The sequence below is a fragment of the Micromys minutus genome (assembly GCF_963924665.1).
Source record: "Micromys minutus genome assembly, chromosome: 22".
NCBI lineage: Eukaryota > Metazoa > Chordata > Mammalia > Rodentia > Muridae > Micromys > Micromys minutus.
In genome coordinates this window covers 40389816-40404223 of record NC_137957.1, presented here as the reverse complement: position 1 = coordinate 40404223, position 14408 = coordinate 40389816, and the positions used below count along the sequence as shown (strand labels likewise).

Genomic DNA, 14408 nt, shown 5'->3' with positions numbered 1-14408 from the left:
CTAAGCTACAGGAAACCCAGACAAAACACCACATGCACAAAGAAAAAAACAAACCAAAAATCTCAACCCATCATATTTTAGAAAAAAAAAAAAAAAAAAACAGTTTCTTTTACAGGAAACACTAGAATTCTTTGCATGGTTCTCGCTTTGGTAACACACAAGCTAAAATTGGAACTACAGAAAAAACAGCATAGATCCTGTTCAAAAATGACAGGCAAATCATGAAGTAGTCCATTTCTTTTTAAAGAAGATTTATTTATTTATTTACTTATTTATTTATTTTATGTATGAGTATACTACTGCTGTTCTCAGACACACCAGAAGAGGGCATCAGGTCCCATTACAGATGGTTGTGAGCCACCATGTGGTTGCTGGGAATTGAACTCAGGACCTCTGGAAGAGCAGCCAGTGTTCTTAACCGCTGAGCCATCTCTCCAGCCCCCCCCCCCACCCTTTTTTTAAAGAGAAAATTTCTTTATGTGGCCCTAGTTGTCTTGGAACTCACTGTATAAACAAGGCTGGTCTCATATCTACCCTCCTCTGCTTCCCAAGTGCTTAAATTAAAAGTGTGCACCACCACACCCAACAGCAGCCCATACTTTTTAAGCCTCGCAGTCTAAGTTGGATCCCTGGAATCCACAGGGCAGAAGAGAACCATGTCTTGCACACTGTACTCTGACCTCCACATGACTCCTTATAGTGCATATGTGTGAGCCTCCACATAAAGTAAGCACATTTTAAAAGCACCGTACATATAAAAACCATTCTAAGTAGTCCACAAAAAGAAGATAAAGTATAACTTGTATTTTTAAAAATAACTCCTATTCTAAAAATATTTCTAAAGATTATTTCTCCCTCTGGCTGAGAATATCTCCAAATAGGTCATAAAACCCTAGGAATTTATGTTCACACCCTATAGAATGTCCCAACAGGATTTATCTGATGTAGTTAAATTTCCTCCTTTTCAAAGACATCTGGAGAGGAAGAAATGTGACTATGACATGAACTTCACAGTTAATAAAGATGTATCCTGGGAGCTTACAGTGAAGTTTCTGTATTAAAGCCAGATTTCATCCAGCCCTACACCTTCTCAAACACACACACAACAAAACTGTTTTTCTGCTACAGTCTTTACTGGGACAGTCAAGAGCTACCATCATGGGAAAGGTGAACTAAATTAGGACTGGAGTGTAACTCAGCAGCAGAGCACTTGCTAGGATAGGGAGCAGTGATGTATGCCTTTTTCGCCCTGGTGCTCACGACACACAGGCAGAGGCAGGGGACCTTTCTGAGTTCAAGGCCAACCTGGGCTACATAACAGGTTTGAAGTGAAGCTTGAGCTATATAGTGAGAGCCCTATCTTAAAAAAAAAAAAAAAAAAAAAAAAAAAAAAAAAAAAAAAAAAAACCAAAAAGGAGGAGGAGGAGGAAGAGGGGGGGGGGCTGTTCTTGGACATTAAAACTGTTACGATAGAAAAAATCAGTAAGAAGGTTGGAAATATAAAAGGTGAAGAAAATTCCGGAATATAAAGCACAGGGAAGAAAGTTTAAATACATAAAACTACAAATGTTATGGTACATGCCTAGACCCAGGAAATGGAAGGAGAGGTCATCCTCAGCTACCTGGTAAGTTCAAATCCAGCCTGGGCTATAAAGGACCCTGCCTCAAACAATAAACTAAAACTGAGGACAAGAGGGCTGGCCTGGGAACCACATATGTAAATAATGAGTTTTACAAAAAGAGAATCAAAGTGGACCAGAAAAGGAAAAAGAGGTAATTTAAGTCAAGTCTGAATTTAAGAGTACTTTTCCTTGAAAGAACAAAACGGAAGGCAGCAAGCGTACACCAAGGCACAGCATCATGAAATTCCACAACTCTGAGGCCAACAGGGAAGATTTCAAAATCTTCCACAAAGATCTAAAAATGTGAATGGTGGTGCGTGCCTTTAGTCCCGGCACTGGGAGACAGAAGCAAGAGGAGTGCTGTGAGTTCAAGGCCAGCCTGGTCTACAGAGTGAGCCAGGCAGAGCTGCACAGTGATCCTGTCCCAATAACAAGGCAAACAAACAAAAACAGAATGATTTTAGACTTCTCAATATAAATTTTGGAACTTGGAGCAAAAGGGGAAGCAAGAATTTTAAAGTTTTAAGGTAAAATAATTTCTAGCCACGCGTGCTTGTAATCCCAGCATTCAAGAAGCTGAGGCAAAGACAATAGGGTACCGTATAGCGAGGTTCGGGACAGCCTGGCTACACAGGAAGAGCCTATCTTAAAATAGAAATAAAATAAAAGGATAAAAAATAAATAAAAGGCAGGAATTGCGTCCGTGATACCCTTTAGTATAGAAGGCAGGAAGTGCATCCATGATACCCTTTAGTATAGAAGACAGGAAGTGCGTCCATGATACCCTTTAGTATAGAAGACAGGAAAGTGCGTCCATGATACCCTTTAGTATAGAAGGCAGGAAGTGCGTCCATGATACTGTTAGTATACCGTGTGCGAGGTCATGGTGATGAGACTGAGGGTCTGAACCTCACACCGGTTCTATCACACCACCATGACGGGGGTCTGGGTGAATTTATGCAGGCACGTGTGTTGGAGACAGGCGAGGTGGGAAGAGAACAAATGCTGAGTCCTCACTATTGGATCCCGCAGTTCTCCAAGTGGAAGATTAAAAATAGCTCAGCAAGCGTGCCATATGGAGGCATGAAGGTAAACATCAGAAGACACGATCTCAAAGATCTAAAAATACCTAAGGATCTAAAACCTACCCATGGTGGTTCTGAAGAATACGCAATGGGGAGGGTCTGTGCTTCACAGCCTTGGAATAAGCAGCTTATTAGCTTAAGTATGTGGACTAGGACTTCATAAAAACTAAATGAAGTTTAAAAGAATATGGAGTAAGCTCAAAGTCTTGATATATATAATTATGGCAAACTACTCATGTTTTTGAGCAGAAGTTTATCAGCACAACAAACACTTTTCTTGATAGGACAGGAAGAATGATGTAAATTGAGCTGGACAGGGTGGTACACGTCTGTAATCCCAGCACTCACGTGGCTGAGACAGGAAGTTTGCCAAAAGTTCAAAGAAAGCCTGGTCTGCACAAAGCAAGGTCTAGGCTATAGAGACCTACATGGCAAGGCCTTGTATCAGGAAAGAATAAAGATACAAAAAAACAAAACAGGACAAAAATTTAAGACAGAATGTAGTTATGAAAATAAAATTACACAAAATGGCAAAAATATATTTATACATAGAAATAAATACCAAGCCAAGATAAATACTTAACTCAAAATAAAAAAAAAAAAAAAAAAAAAAAAAAAAAAAAAAAAACCTTCTCAGGGGACTGCCAACCATGTGCCACACCCACAGAAAAACAGGAACATGAATGGACTCCATAAAGCGCATGTGCACAGTTGGAATGTAGACCAAGCTTTGGCACAGGGTTGAAACAGAAGTGTTCTGCTATTCCTCCTCTAATAGTACAAACGTTAGTTACTCACCTGAATCACAGAATCTTCAGAACTTGAAATCAGCATCTTCCCATCAGCTGTGAACTGGATGTGCCGTACAGCTTTCTTATGCCCAATCCCAGAAGTAAAAACTCTGTTGTTTGGAAGTTCTATAATCTGCAAAACAGACACACACAAAAAACGCACACAGAAAAAATTAATACAAAGAAATTAGCAACACTTAGGTACTATACCCCCACCAATGTATACATATGCAGATGTCACTCACACGCCTTACTCCGCCCCCAGCTCCAATCAAGTATTCACTAGAAAAGCCAAATGGCTGGAGGAACCAATGGGTCCTCTCAGTGCTCAAGGACTCAAGTCAGAAAAGCAGGTGACAGCCAAGCTCAGTCTCCACAATAAAAGTGGCAATTTTGGATGAACGAGAAAGGATAAAAACCTTGGATAAAACCACGTGATAAAGGTCAGGGTTATCTACATACAAACTGATTTCCACTGCAATAGCTTTTCTGCATCAGTGTCTGATTCTTTTCATGTATTGGTTGTGCGAGGTAAGTTCAGAATGTCGTGGGGGGGGTGGGGTGAACAGGTATTCACCTAACATCAAATGTAGAAAAGCAGTGGGCACAGAGGGTCCTGTACTGACATTCTCGAAAGTCCAGAAATGACATCACTGGCTATTTCTAAGAGAGGGAAATGCTTTCTGTACAGTGGGCTAAACGTGTTTAGTTTTTTACTATGTATAGGACAGCAAGACAACTAGACAATGAGAAACACAGAAAGGCGGAGAGGCAGGAATACTGTGCGAAGACACTCATGGAGGACAAGGTGTAGTCTGTGGAACATGGCAACCAGATCCCAGGAAGGTCTGCTTGGTCTTCAGGTGTGCAATGCCAAGCACATGGTTAGTGTTGAGTAAGTACCTCTAGTCGCAGCTCTCAGACCTGAACTAAATACCTTAATGCCTCCATCTTCATCTCCAAATGCAACGTACTCAAGATGTGGGCTTAGGCAGCAGCAGCTCACTTGAGCTTCAGGCAGGTAATCAATCTGGCCTGTTTTTCCAGCAATGAGCTAATGAAAACAGAAGGCAAGTCGGTTATTAGGTGCGTATGCATTTTTCTGTTGTTATTCTTCGGAAGAGAGGCTTCAACTGCAAAGTAAAAGAAAGTACAGAAAATACCCAAAAGTTCTCCGGGAGACAACAAAGGCTGCTCCCAAACTCGGCAGCGGCATTTAGCACTTTGCCCTTTCATTTTACTTCCCTTACGTGGCTCAAATACATTTTCATAAAATAAAACAAGCTTTAAAGAGGTTTGAAGAGCAGCTGCTGAGCCCACCACCTGAGACACATCTGTCTGATACGCAGGCTCACAGCTAGCCCCACATCCTGTCTTTTATTTCTTCCCAAAGTCTGTTTTAATAGGGTGATCATTTGTTATAATACACTTTTCTAAGATCTTCAAAGGGGCTGTGAAACAGGCCTGAGACAGACATTACACACAATGATAACTCAAAATTGAAATTTATATTCTCCGAATCACTCACAAAGCAGGATAAATTAAGATTCCTTCCTTCCTTTGAGGGCATGGAAATAGATCTTACAGAAGAAACTTGAAAGCATGATTCGTGTCACTGAACTTGTAATACTTAAACTAAGATTATCCAATTTCATAACTACTACCTAATGCTAATGATTGTTTTTTTTAAATCCAAAAAAAAAAAATGAGCACCTCAATTAAAAGATATGACCTCAGGAAATACTTCTCAAGCTTAAACCAATTATCAGATACCTTCCTAACTTATGATCTAAAAATCTGAATTATTTCTCAACATGGCACATACAATGAAATTATTTCTGATACAATGATTATAAGGTTAATTAGTAATGTGAAGCTTTTCCTTTAAAACAGTTTGCCCAAAATTCTCTGATCTATTAGGTATTTACAATCAAGACTAAATCACCCCAGGCTGCTAGGGAAGAAGAGTCATCACCGCTCTTACCTCATGGTGGCCTTTCACTACAGCTCAGACCTGTTAAGGAGACTGTGCAATAGCAAAATGACTTCTGTGGGTGGCCTGATGATGCTTGTATTCTAATGCTAATTTGGGGTCCCCAAGACTGGGCCCAGAGACCAGAGAATCAGCACACACTAGCTAAGTGGCCCGGACCCCAGTTAATTGTGATTGGTAAATAAAGATGCCAACAGCCAATAGCTGGGCAGAAGAGGTGGGGTTGAGGTTTTTGAGGGGTTTAGAAGGAGGAAGAAAAGGCCACCATGGGGTAAAAGGAGAATGCACAGAAAAGGAGAAAGGAGAAGATGCCATGGATTAGCTGAGCTATAAAAACATGGCCCTGAGGGCTACCCAACTGAGTTAAGAGCAGCCCAGATGGAACATAGTAAATAGTAAGAAATAACTCGGAGTTACTATGATAGGAAAGTAGATTCTAACAGCTTGGAGGGTAGGCAGCTGCCCAGCTGTTGTGCTGATTAAGGATTGTTGTAAATATAAAGGTTATGAGTATGTCTTTCATCTGAGAACTCAATAACCAAGGCGGAGTAGAAGCCCTGGGTTGGGATTTTAAATATTTACTACAACTGACAACTAAGCTCTTTTGATTGGATTTATGGATTGGTCCATAATGGGAATTCATACCTGGGACTGTAAACCTAGTGGTCAAAACCCCACGGTTGGGCTGGAGAGGTGGTTCAGTGGTTAAGAGCACTGACTGCTCTTCCAGAGGTCCTCAGTTTAATTCCCAGCAACCACATGGTGGCTCATAACCACTTATAATGAGATATGATGCCCTCTTCTTGTGTGTCTGAAGACAGCTACAGTGTACATTAAATAATTAATATACATTAAATAAATAAATTTTTAATTTAAAAAATTTTAAAAACATGGCGTAAGAGGTCACAGGCTCTAAGCAGGGAACCTACTACTGTAAGTGTTGTCAAACTGCCTTCTAAACAGTGTAAGTATGCATTTTTATATCCAGAGACTAATTCATGCTGCTCTCAACCTTGATCAAAGAGGCTTCTTTTTGCAATGAGCAGTAGTTAATGCAGAGACCCATAGCTAGTAACAGTGCTGAGAATTTAGTCACTATTCGGCCTGTATAAGGCACCTATAGCTCCTCCTCCAAGGCTCAGAGAACAACATGGAAGAGGGGACTACAAGAATGTAAAAACTAGGGAATGGAGAGGTATGTCATAAAACACTGTCTCCTGAATATAACTGTTGCAGGCATGAAATCACAGTAACTATGGTTACCTCCATAATCTCTCTACATGCATTAGACCCTTTAACAAATCCATTGTTAGCAAGCGAGAGGGGAGAGAGGAAGTCATCTTCTTCAGCTGGGTCACCACTGACTGATTGCCATACCCCAATTACTAACACCCAATCCATATTAACCTCAGTAGGACACACATGTCACACACACAGAAAGGTAGGTAGGCAATTTGTTGGGGAAAAAGGGGGGCTCAGTTAAGGTGGAAAATAAGTGAGAGGAGGTAATGGGGTATATATAACCAAAATGCACCATATACATACATATATACATGGATGTGTGTGTGTGTGTGTGTGTGTGTGTGTGTGTGTATGTTGAACTACTGAAAACTGATGATCTTCCTCCACAAAAATCAAATTCAACCCTTTTTACTTAATAAATTAAAATTTCTAAGTTTAATCTAAAGAAACTATTATTTGTCCCTTAAACTGTCCTTTAAACTGTGACATTCAGCAAAATAACATTTTTATAATCAGGCAACCTTTGCCATCCTTTGGTTATGACAACTGTTACCAAAAGGCTACATAGGCTTGATTTTACACAATACAATCAAGGAGACAATAAACTTGGAAAGAACTATAATAGAAATATCCCAAGCGAAAGGCTCAGTCTATTAAAATAACATTAAGTAAGGAATTCACATTCAATTTCCTGTCCAAGTTCATACCATAAATACAGAACCTTGATCAACATATTGAGAAGGTAGCGTGTGAACTTACAAAATACAAATCATGACAAACTTAGAGATGTTTTATAACTTGACTCTAAAACCCAGAATAGTAGAAGACAAGTTACCAATGATTTCAGGCAGGAATCTCTTCAACAGAGATTCTGCCTTAACCTAGACCGAGCTGACAGACTGCTGCTTAAGATGAAAGGGACTGAAAGGTGACAAGTGAGCTTCAGAGAAGTGACAAGGTTCAGTTACCCTCACAGAGCAGCTGGTACTGGTCTGATGTGCACTGGGCAAGGTGCTAGGCCAGAGCACTAAGGCTTTGGTACCCCAGCCCCGCCTGCTCTCTGCTTGTCTCCCCAGCTCTCCGTGTGTCCTCTCCTCATCCTACCTCACTCCTGCCCCTTCACATGCGCTCTTTCTCCCCATATGAAGTATAAATCAATAGACTCTGGAGCTGGAGAGATGGCTCAGTGGTTAAGAGCACTTGCTGCTCTTGCAGAGAGCCAGGGGTCAGTTTCCAGCACCCACATGGTAACTCAAAATGGTCTGTAACTCCAGCTCCAGGAAATGCAATGCTGGCCTCTGTGGGTACTGCACACAGAGATATTGAGTTAAACACACATGCACATATTAAAAATAAAATTTTGAGAGAGAAAAAGAAAATCCAACAGATAGGATTATCAGTGCTAATGCATTCCCTAGAAACTAGCAAGGTATTTCAAAGGCTAGGGTTTAGTTCAGTGCTAAGAGTGTTTCCTTCGCATGCATAAGGTCCTGGGTCTGTTCCCCATTACCACCCTGGGGGAAAGTGAGATTAATACAGATTATGTTTTAATCTAAGTACTAATGAAAGGCTCAAAGATAGCTACAAAATCATCCCGAGGACTGCTCATCCTCATCTATGATAGGGTTTCTGTCCTCTCCAGGCCTCTCTCTCAAAAGAATCTCAGGAACAGAGGTGATCTTTCCCAGTTTATGTGAGAGCCACACTGATTCCAGTGACATACTGTCTTTGGCTGCCTCCCTTACCACCCCTCTTAACCACAACTCAGTCACCCAGCTCCTCACAACGATATCTCCTATGAAGGTCTAACAACCAACTGTTCTGTATGGAGAACACCATGGAGACAGCCTCTGTGTCAAGTGAGCATTCTTGCGGCTCTCAGCACCTCCAATGCTGGCCCTCCTTCCAGGACTTCTGTTCAGAGGCCACTTTACTTGGGCCCCCAACTCAGTGGTGCTGACCTGCTAGATGACAATGTCCCTTAGGTTATCTGCTAACAATCACAACCACTCGGAGGCTCAAAAATACCATTCCTATCAGAGGACCTGTGGGACTACTGTCTGTAGCTACAGGGAGATCAGTCTAAGGTAAGCTGTTTGGATCCTTAAGCAACATAGCTATTCTAATATTATTAACACAGCCGTTCTCTCTCCAGGACTAGTACGTATTTAAAGATCCTGAGCAAACGTGTGACTGAGTGAATTAATGAGCAGGATGATTGGGTATGTACAGTCTAGCTCGCTCCACCTCAGCTCTGATGACTGAGACTCCTCCACTTAAGACGATTTGCACTCCCAAAGGCCTTGTTTTCCTTTTCCTGAAGAAAACAAAAGCTTCAGTCTGTATGTTTCCCCCTTGCCCATCCTGAGACACAGACCAATCGCTGCGGTGAGCAAGTTCAAACTTGTCTTTCTGGAGGTCTCAGGACCCCGTGCGAATCGAAAGATGTAATTGCAGACAGACTCTGAGAGAAACAAGGTTAAAGAAGGGGAGGTAGCATCTTACTTAAACCTCAACCCAGGAGCCATGCAGTTATTTAGCAAATGCCTTGTAGGCACCTGTAGGACCATATAATTAATTGTGCCTCATTCTAAACCCAAAAACAAATAGGGAAAAAAAGGCTGAGTTCAAGCAAACATTTCCAATATTTTTCAAAGCATACTCACTTGTAGACCTCTTATGTTGTCAACTGCAAGGACCATCATTTCGTTTTCTTGGAACATGACATCTATTTCCTGCTTTAACATGATGGCAGAGTTCTTGCATACCTTTTTTGTCTCCCAGACCTGAGTAAGAGATAAAGGAACTAAAGTAACTGTGATACTGTATAGACAACTCAGTCTTAAAGCAAGGTAACAAACTGTGATTAACAGTTAAAAGACATATGGTATACATATTCTTAGGCTATAAAACAACAATAAATATGTATTAACACATACTATAGTAAGAAATAGTTACTATCACATGAGTTGTGGGCTCTGAAGTCAAAATGTCTCTGTGAATTCTACTTTAACAGCACCAACAAAAAAAAAAAAAAAAAAAAAAAAAAAGCCAAAAAAAACCAAAAGCAAAAATGCTGTGACATTAGGGAGGTTAGCCCAGGCTAACACCTATCTACAGTAAGATACAGAGCTCACAGCAGAGTGTAAATCATGGGTCACTAAACAACCTGTGCTCTGGCATAGTTTTCTTTTTCTTCCTTCCTTCCTTCCTTCCTTCCTTCCTTCCTTCCTTCCTTCCTTCCTTTTATAAACAAGGCCTTCTTGACAAGGGAAGCCATGAGTTGATTTACATTCTAGGTCAAGTCTAGGAAAATGGTGCATAAAGTAGCAATGGCCTTTCTGGGCTTTTCCGGCACTCAATGTTTCATGCTCTTTTCCTATTGTGAGAATGGGTAAGTCAGTACATGTATAGTACTTTGTACAATGCGTGACAAGTAATAACATTAAATACATTTTAGCTGTGGTTGTATAAAACACTGTACTGGATGTTACAAGCACCAACTAGAATTCCTGAACTCAAAAAGCTGAATGTAATTCTAAAATATATAAATAAGTCAAGGGGCAGTGGAACACTAGAAGGATGGAATAAATCAAATATTTTATAAGTCAGAATTTGACAGGCATCAACCAAAAGTGACACTGAATTACATCACATTCCCCTGAGCAAAGAAGGCTTGGGTAGACTTGAGATGGTGACAACTCTAAGTAGAGAGCCGGAAATAAGTTCGATCAAACTTAAGAAGCTACTTCAGGAACAGAACAAGCAGGGTATCTGGGAATGTTACCTATCAATAAACTGACGGACAGTCTGATCATATGGTGGAGGGTCTGGGCAGCAGACTTAGAGAGTCTATTTACTTTAATAAGCAAAAGAGCCACTGTCTGTTTTGGAGCAAAAATGACATAATCATAAATGTGGGTGTGTCTCAGTGGTAGAAGCCTGAGGCTCTGGGCCTAATCCCCAACACCAATCAAACAAAATAACAGTGAAACTGTAGTGTGTGTATGTGCGTGTGCATGTATGTGTGTGCGCGCGCGCGCAAGCATGTGTCGTACATATATATACATATATACATACATATATATACATATACATATATCCATTATATTACATCATGCAATAAAGTAAGAGAGGAAACATGTCAGAGCCTAACACCTCTCACGACAGAAAGGCAATAGATCTGAAACAGAATGGAATAAGAGAGATAAATAACAATCGAAAGGTAAAACACATGAGCTCTGAGAACTATCAAGTAATTCATGAGATTTCAAGAGGAAGAAGTCAAGCCTTCCCAGGAACCCGTGGTGTACAAGCAGTCTACTCGCTGGTCTTTGCTCAGCAAAGTCAATGAGATGTCGGGTAAAGGAGACATGACTCCTGGAACAGCACTTTTCTAGGAGGTATGTGTGTGTGTATATATATATACCAAGTAGCTTTGTATTTCACGTCCCTTAATACATCCCAAAAAGTTTCTTTCTCTATAAATTTAATTTAAATGTTTGAAATTAAAAATCTCATCATTTCTCACCCTTATTGTTTGGTCATCGGAAGCCGTCAAGAATGATGAGCCATCAGGAGAAAACATCACACCATGAACCCAACTTAAATGCCCTCTACAGTCAGCCACCTTTAAGCGGGAGTCTATGTTCCACAACTACAGAGTAAGCAAAAAACATCGAAAATCACATTCATAAACAGTTTAATATAGCAAACATACTAGAAAGAACAATAATAAGCCAGCCGGACTATCTCAACAGATAAAGCCCCAAAACACATTATCAAAATTTAAAACTGTATTATACATAAATGATTTATTGTATAACCATAGTTTTAACAGTAAATAAACAGAAGGAAGAAAAATTGCCATGTTGGTACAGGTCACATTTTACATTTAGTGAGCACACAGCCCTGGGTTCATTCTACAACACACACACACACACACACACACACACACACACACACACACATTCTCTCTCTCCCTCTCTCTCTTTCCCTCTCCCCACCTCAAAAAAAAAAAACAATTAATGAATATAGTTAGTGTACATAAGAAAAATACCTAGAAAGTGGTAGGAAAACTAACAGAATATATTGTAAGTAGTCACATAATGGAATATTATGAAAAATGGGATGAGAAAAACATCCCTGAAATAACTAAGCCCTATGACATCTATTAAAAGAAAAAAATGAAGAACATACTATTTTTTTTTTTATTTAAGGATTGAATGTATGAAATGCTCAAACAATAAATAAGAGCATTTCTTTAGTTACAAAGTCTGAGAGGGGAGTTTGGTCAGTAAGCCCAGCATGGTGGCAGACGATCGGAAGCTCAGAGTCATTCTTGGCTATGTAGAGGATGTGAGCCTAGCCTGGGCTCCATCAGAATGTCTCAAATGAAAAAGGTGGAAAAGAGACAAGAAAAGGAAGCACATGAACATATAGATGGCTGTAGATACATGCGTGCCCATGCATACAGAAACCTGCTTACACATGCAACACGACGCTGCCGGAGTGGGGACATGGGGGGAGGAAAGAGGCAGTGACAGTGAGATCCCTCTGAGAACAACTTTTTATAGAGCTGACTCTAGAGTCATGCGCATGTTTTATCAGTTTTTTTAAACCAATCTAAAAATAACAGGATGCGTATAAGCAGTTTCCATATAAGCTCTCTTGCATATAATTCTCTCTCTAATACTGTCATCCAACCTTCGTCTGAGCTGCTGCACAACCCTACACTAATTGTAGCATGTACACAGTTCCCTTTCAGCCCGGGCCTTCGACAACCTGTCAGTCGGTCACCGTCCAGGCAGCATTTGTCCTGGGCCCTGCTGTACACCCCTCCAATATACTCCAGCCTAACGAAGGACTGTATGTGTCTGAGTTCCTCTCATTACACTGTGAATCACAGACCGACTTTATGGTTTCAGAATTAGCAGGGACAGAACAAGGACTTCATCACATACCCAGTGGTTCTCACTTGCTGAGGTCTGCTTACAAAATGACTGCATGAAAAGCCTGCCTTATCTCAAGAGTCTAAACTGGGAAATGCCGCAATAAAGAACGGAAATTAGAGTAATCCCACAACTGAAAGATCTCAAGAATCCCTGTTCCTTCCTGCCTTTAATTTGGTTCTCTCTCAGTTGTCACTCTGAGCTTCCACAGCAAAGCCCTTACATTTCAAGAAGGAAGACATTCATTGTTTCCTGGAGCTAGCTTTCTAAGAATGGCAGTGGGTAAAGGGCTTAGAGGTGATGGGAAGCCCAGAACTGTAAACATAAACAAGTCGTTTCTAAGCATTGTTTTATTTGTGCTTGGCAACATCAATGCTCTCCTAACTAATCAGATATACAGCTTCCATCTTACCCTACTCAAATGATCTAAGGGTCTAAACTAACTCATTTATCTTACAAAGAACAGCATCTGGAGCCGGGAGATGGCTCAGTAGGTGAGAATGCTTGTTCTGCAAGCACAAGAACCTGAATTTGAATTCTCAGCACCCATGTGAAAAGCCAAATGTGTGTAGCCCCAGCACTAAGAGCGAGACACAGGCAGATCCGGAGATCCCCGACCAGCCAGCGTAGTCAAAGCAGTGAGATTTTGTTCAGTGTGAGACTGTCTCAAAACAATAAGGAGGCAGGTGATGGAGGAAAACGCCCTCTGGTCTCTGCATGTACACTTAGTCAGATGTTTATACCACACACACACAAATACACACACACACACACACACACACACACACACACACAGAGGAGTGGGGGGACATTAAAACAAAAAAAAAAAAAAAAAAAAAAAATGCCATTCCATGGTTTCTTCACCAAGCACACACTAGATATTCAATAAATGCTGGGTAAATGGTCTTGTCATCCCATCATTGTAAAACCATGTCTCCAATCGCATTAAAATAATAAAGCTAGCCATATAATTGGATGGCCCAACGCTATATGTTATTAGGCTATGAAGAAAACACCATTTTCCAAGAAAGCATCCTCAGCCTCAGCAGGTAAGGCAGACACTCTTGTCATCCTTGGATCTCTGGAGACCCAGATTACACTGAATAAACTCAACTACTCACCTCCACACAGTACTGAGACAGGGCAATCACTGCCAAATGGTCGTAGGGGGAGAAGTCACAGTATTGGATGGTGCTGTGATGACCTGTATGGATCTCTGCCAATAGCCCACTAGTATGAATATCAAAAAGCTGTCAAAATAAAGAGATAGCTATAAAAGACATCTTAAATTATACCTGCCTAAATCTAAATTTATTTTTAAATGATGTTCCTCCTACCTGAAATATAAGATGTAAGTCCTGAAACCCTACAGTTACTGACGGCTGCATAAATGCCAACAGTCATAAATAAGATGTAGAATACTATCTTGTTTTACTCATCTTGAAAGCTACCTTCTGTAAAGGAAAATTCATCACAGGTAAGCTGGCCTAAAGAAAGCAAGACCTTTGTGCATGCATGAACAGGTCATCCAAGTTAACACGCAGAACAGTTCTCCCTGATGCTACTGATTCAAGAAACAAAATGCATACTCATGAGCAAAGATGCTCAAAACCATATACAGCAAAGCCCTGCAAAGATGGAATAAGCTCAGTCAACTCTAGTTCTCTCCAGGGCTACCAAATTACTCCATTAGAATTAATCGTTTTTCCCATTTGTAACCAAGA

The 14408-nt window shown here is 40.6% G+C and overlaps 1 protein-coding gene across 1 annotated transcript in view; it reads right to left on the bottom strand.

Moving 5' to 3' along the window:
• APAF1 (apoptotic peptidase activating factor 1) overlaps positions 1-14408 on the bottom strand; it is an 83703-nt gene that overhangs the window by 13803 nt on the left and 55492 nt on the right. The window contains exons 18-22 of the mRNA XM_080934975.1: positions 13806-13934; positions 11265-11390; positions 9400-9519; positions 4436-4552; positions 3506-3631 (exon numbers count right to left, since the gene is read on the bottom strand). Coding sequence (XP_080791101.1) covers positions 3506-3631; positions 4436-4552; positions 9400-9519; positions 11265-11390; positions 13806-13934 — 618 coding nt within the window. The remainder of the gene's footprint in view (positions 1-3505; positions 3632-4435; positions 4553-9399; positions 9520-11264; positions 11391-13805; positions 13935-14408) is intronic.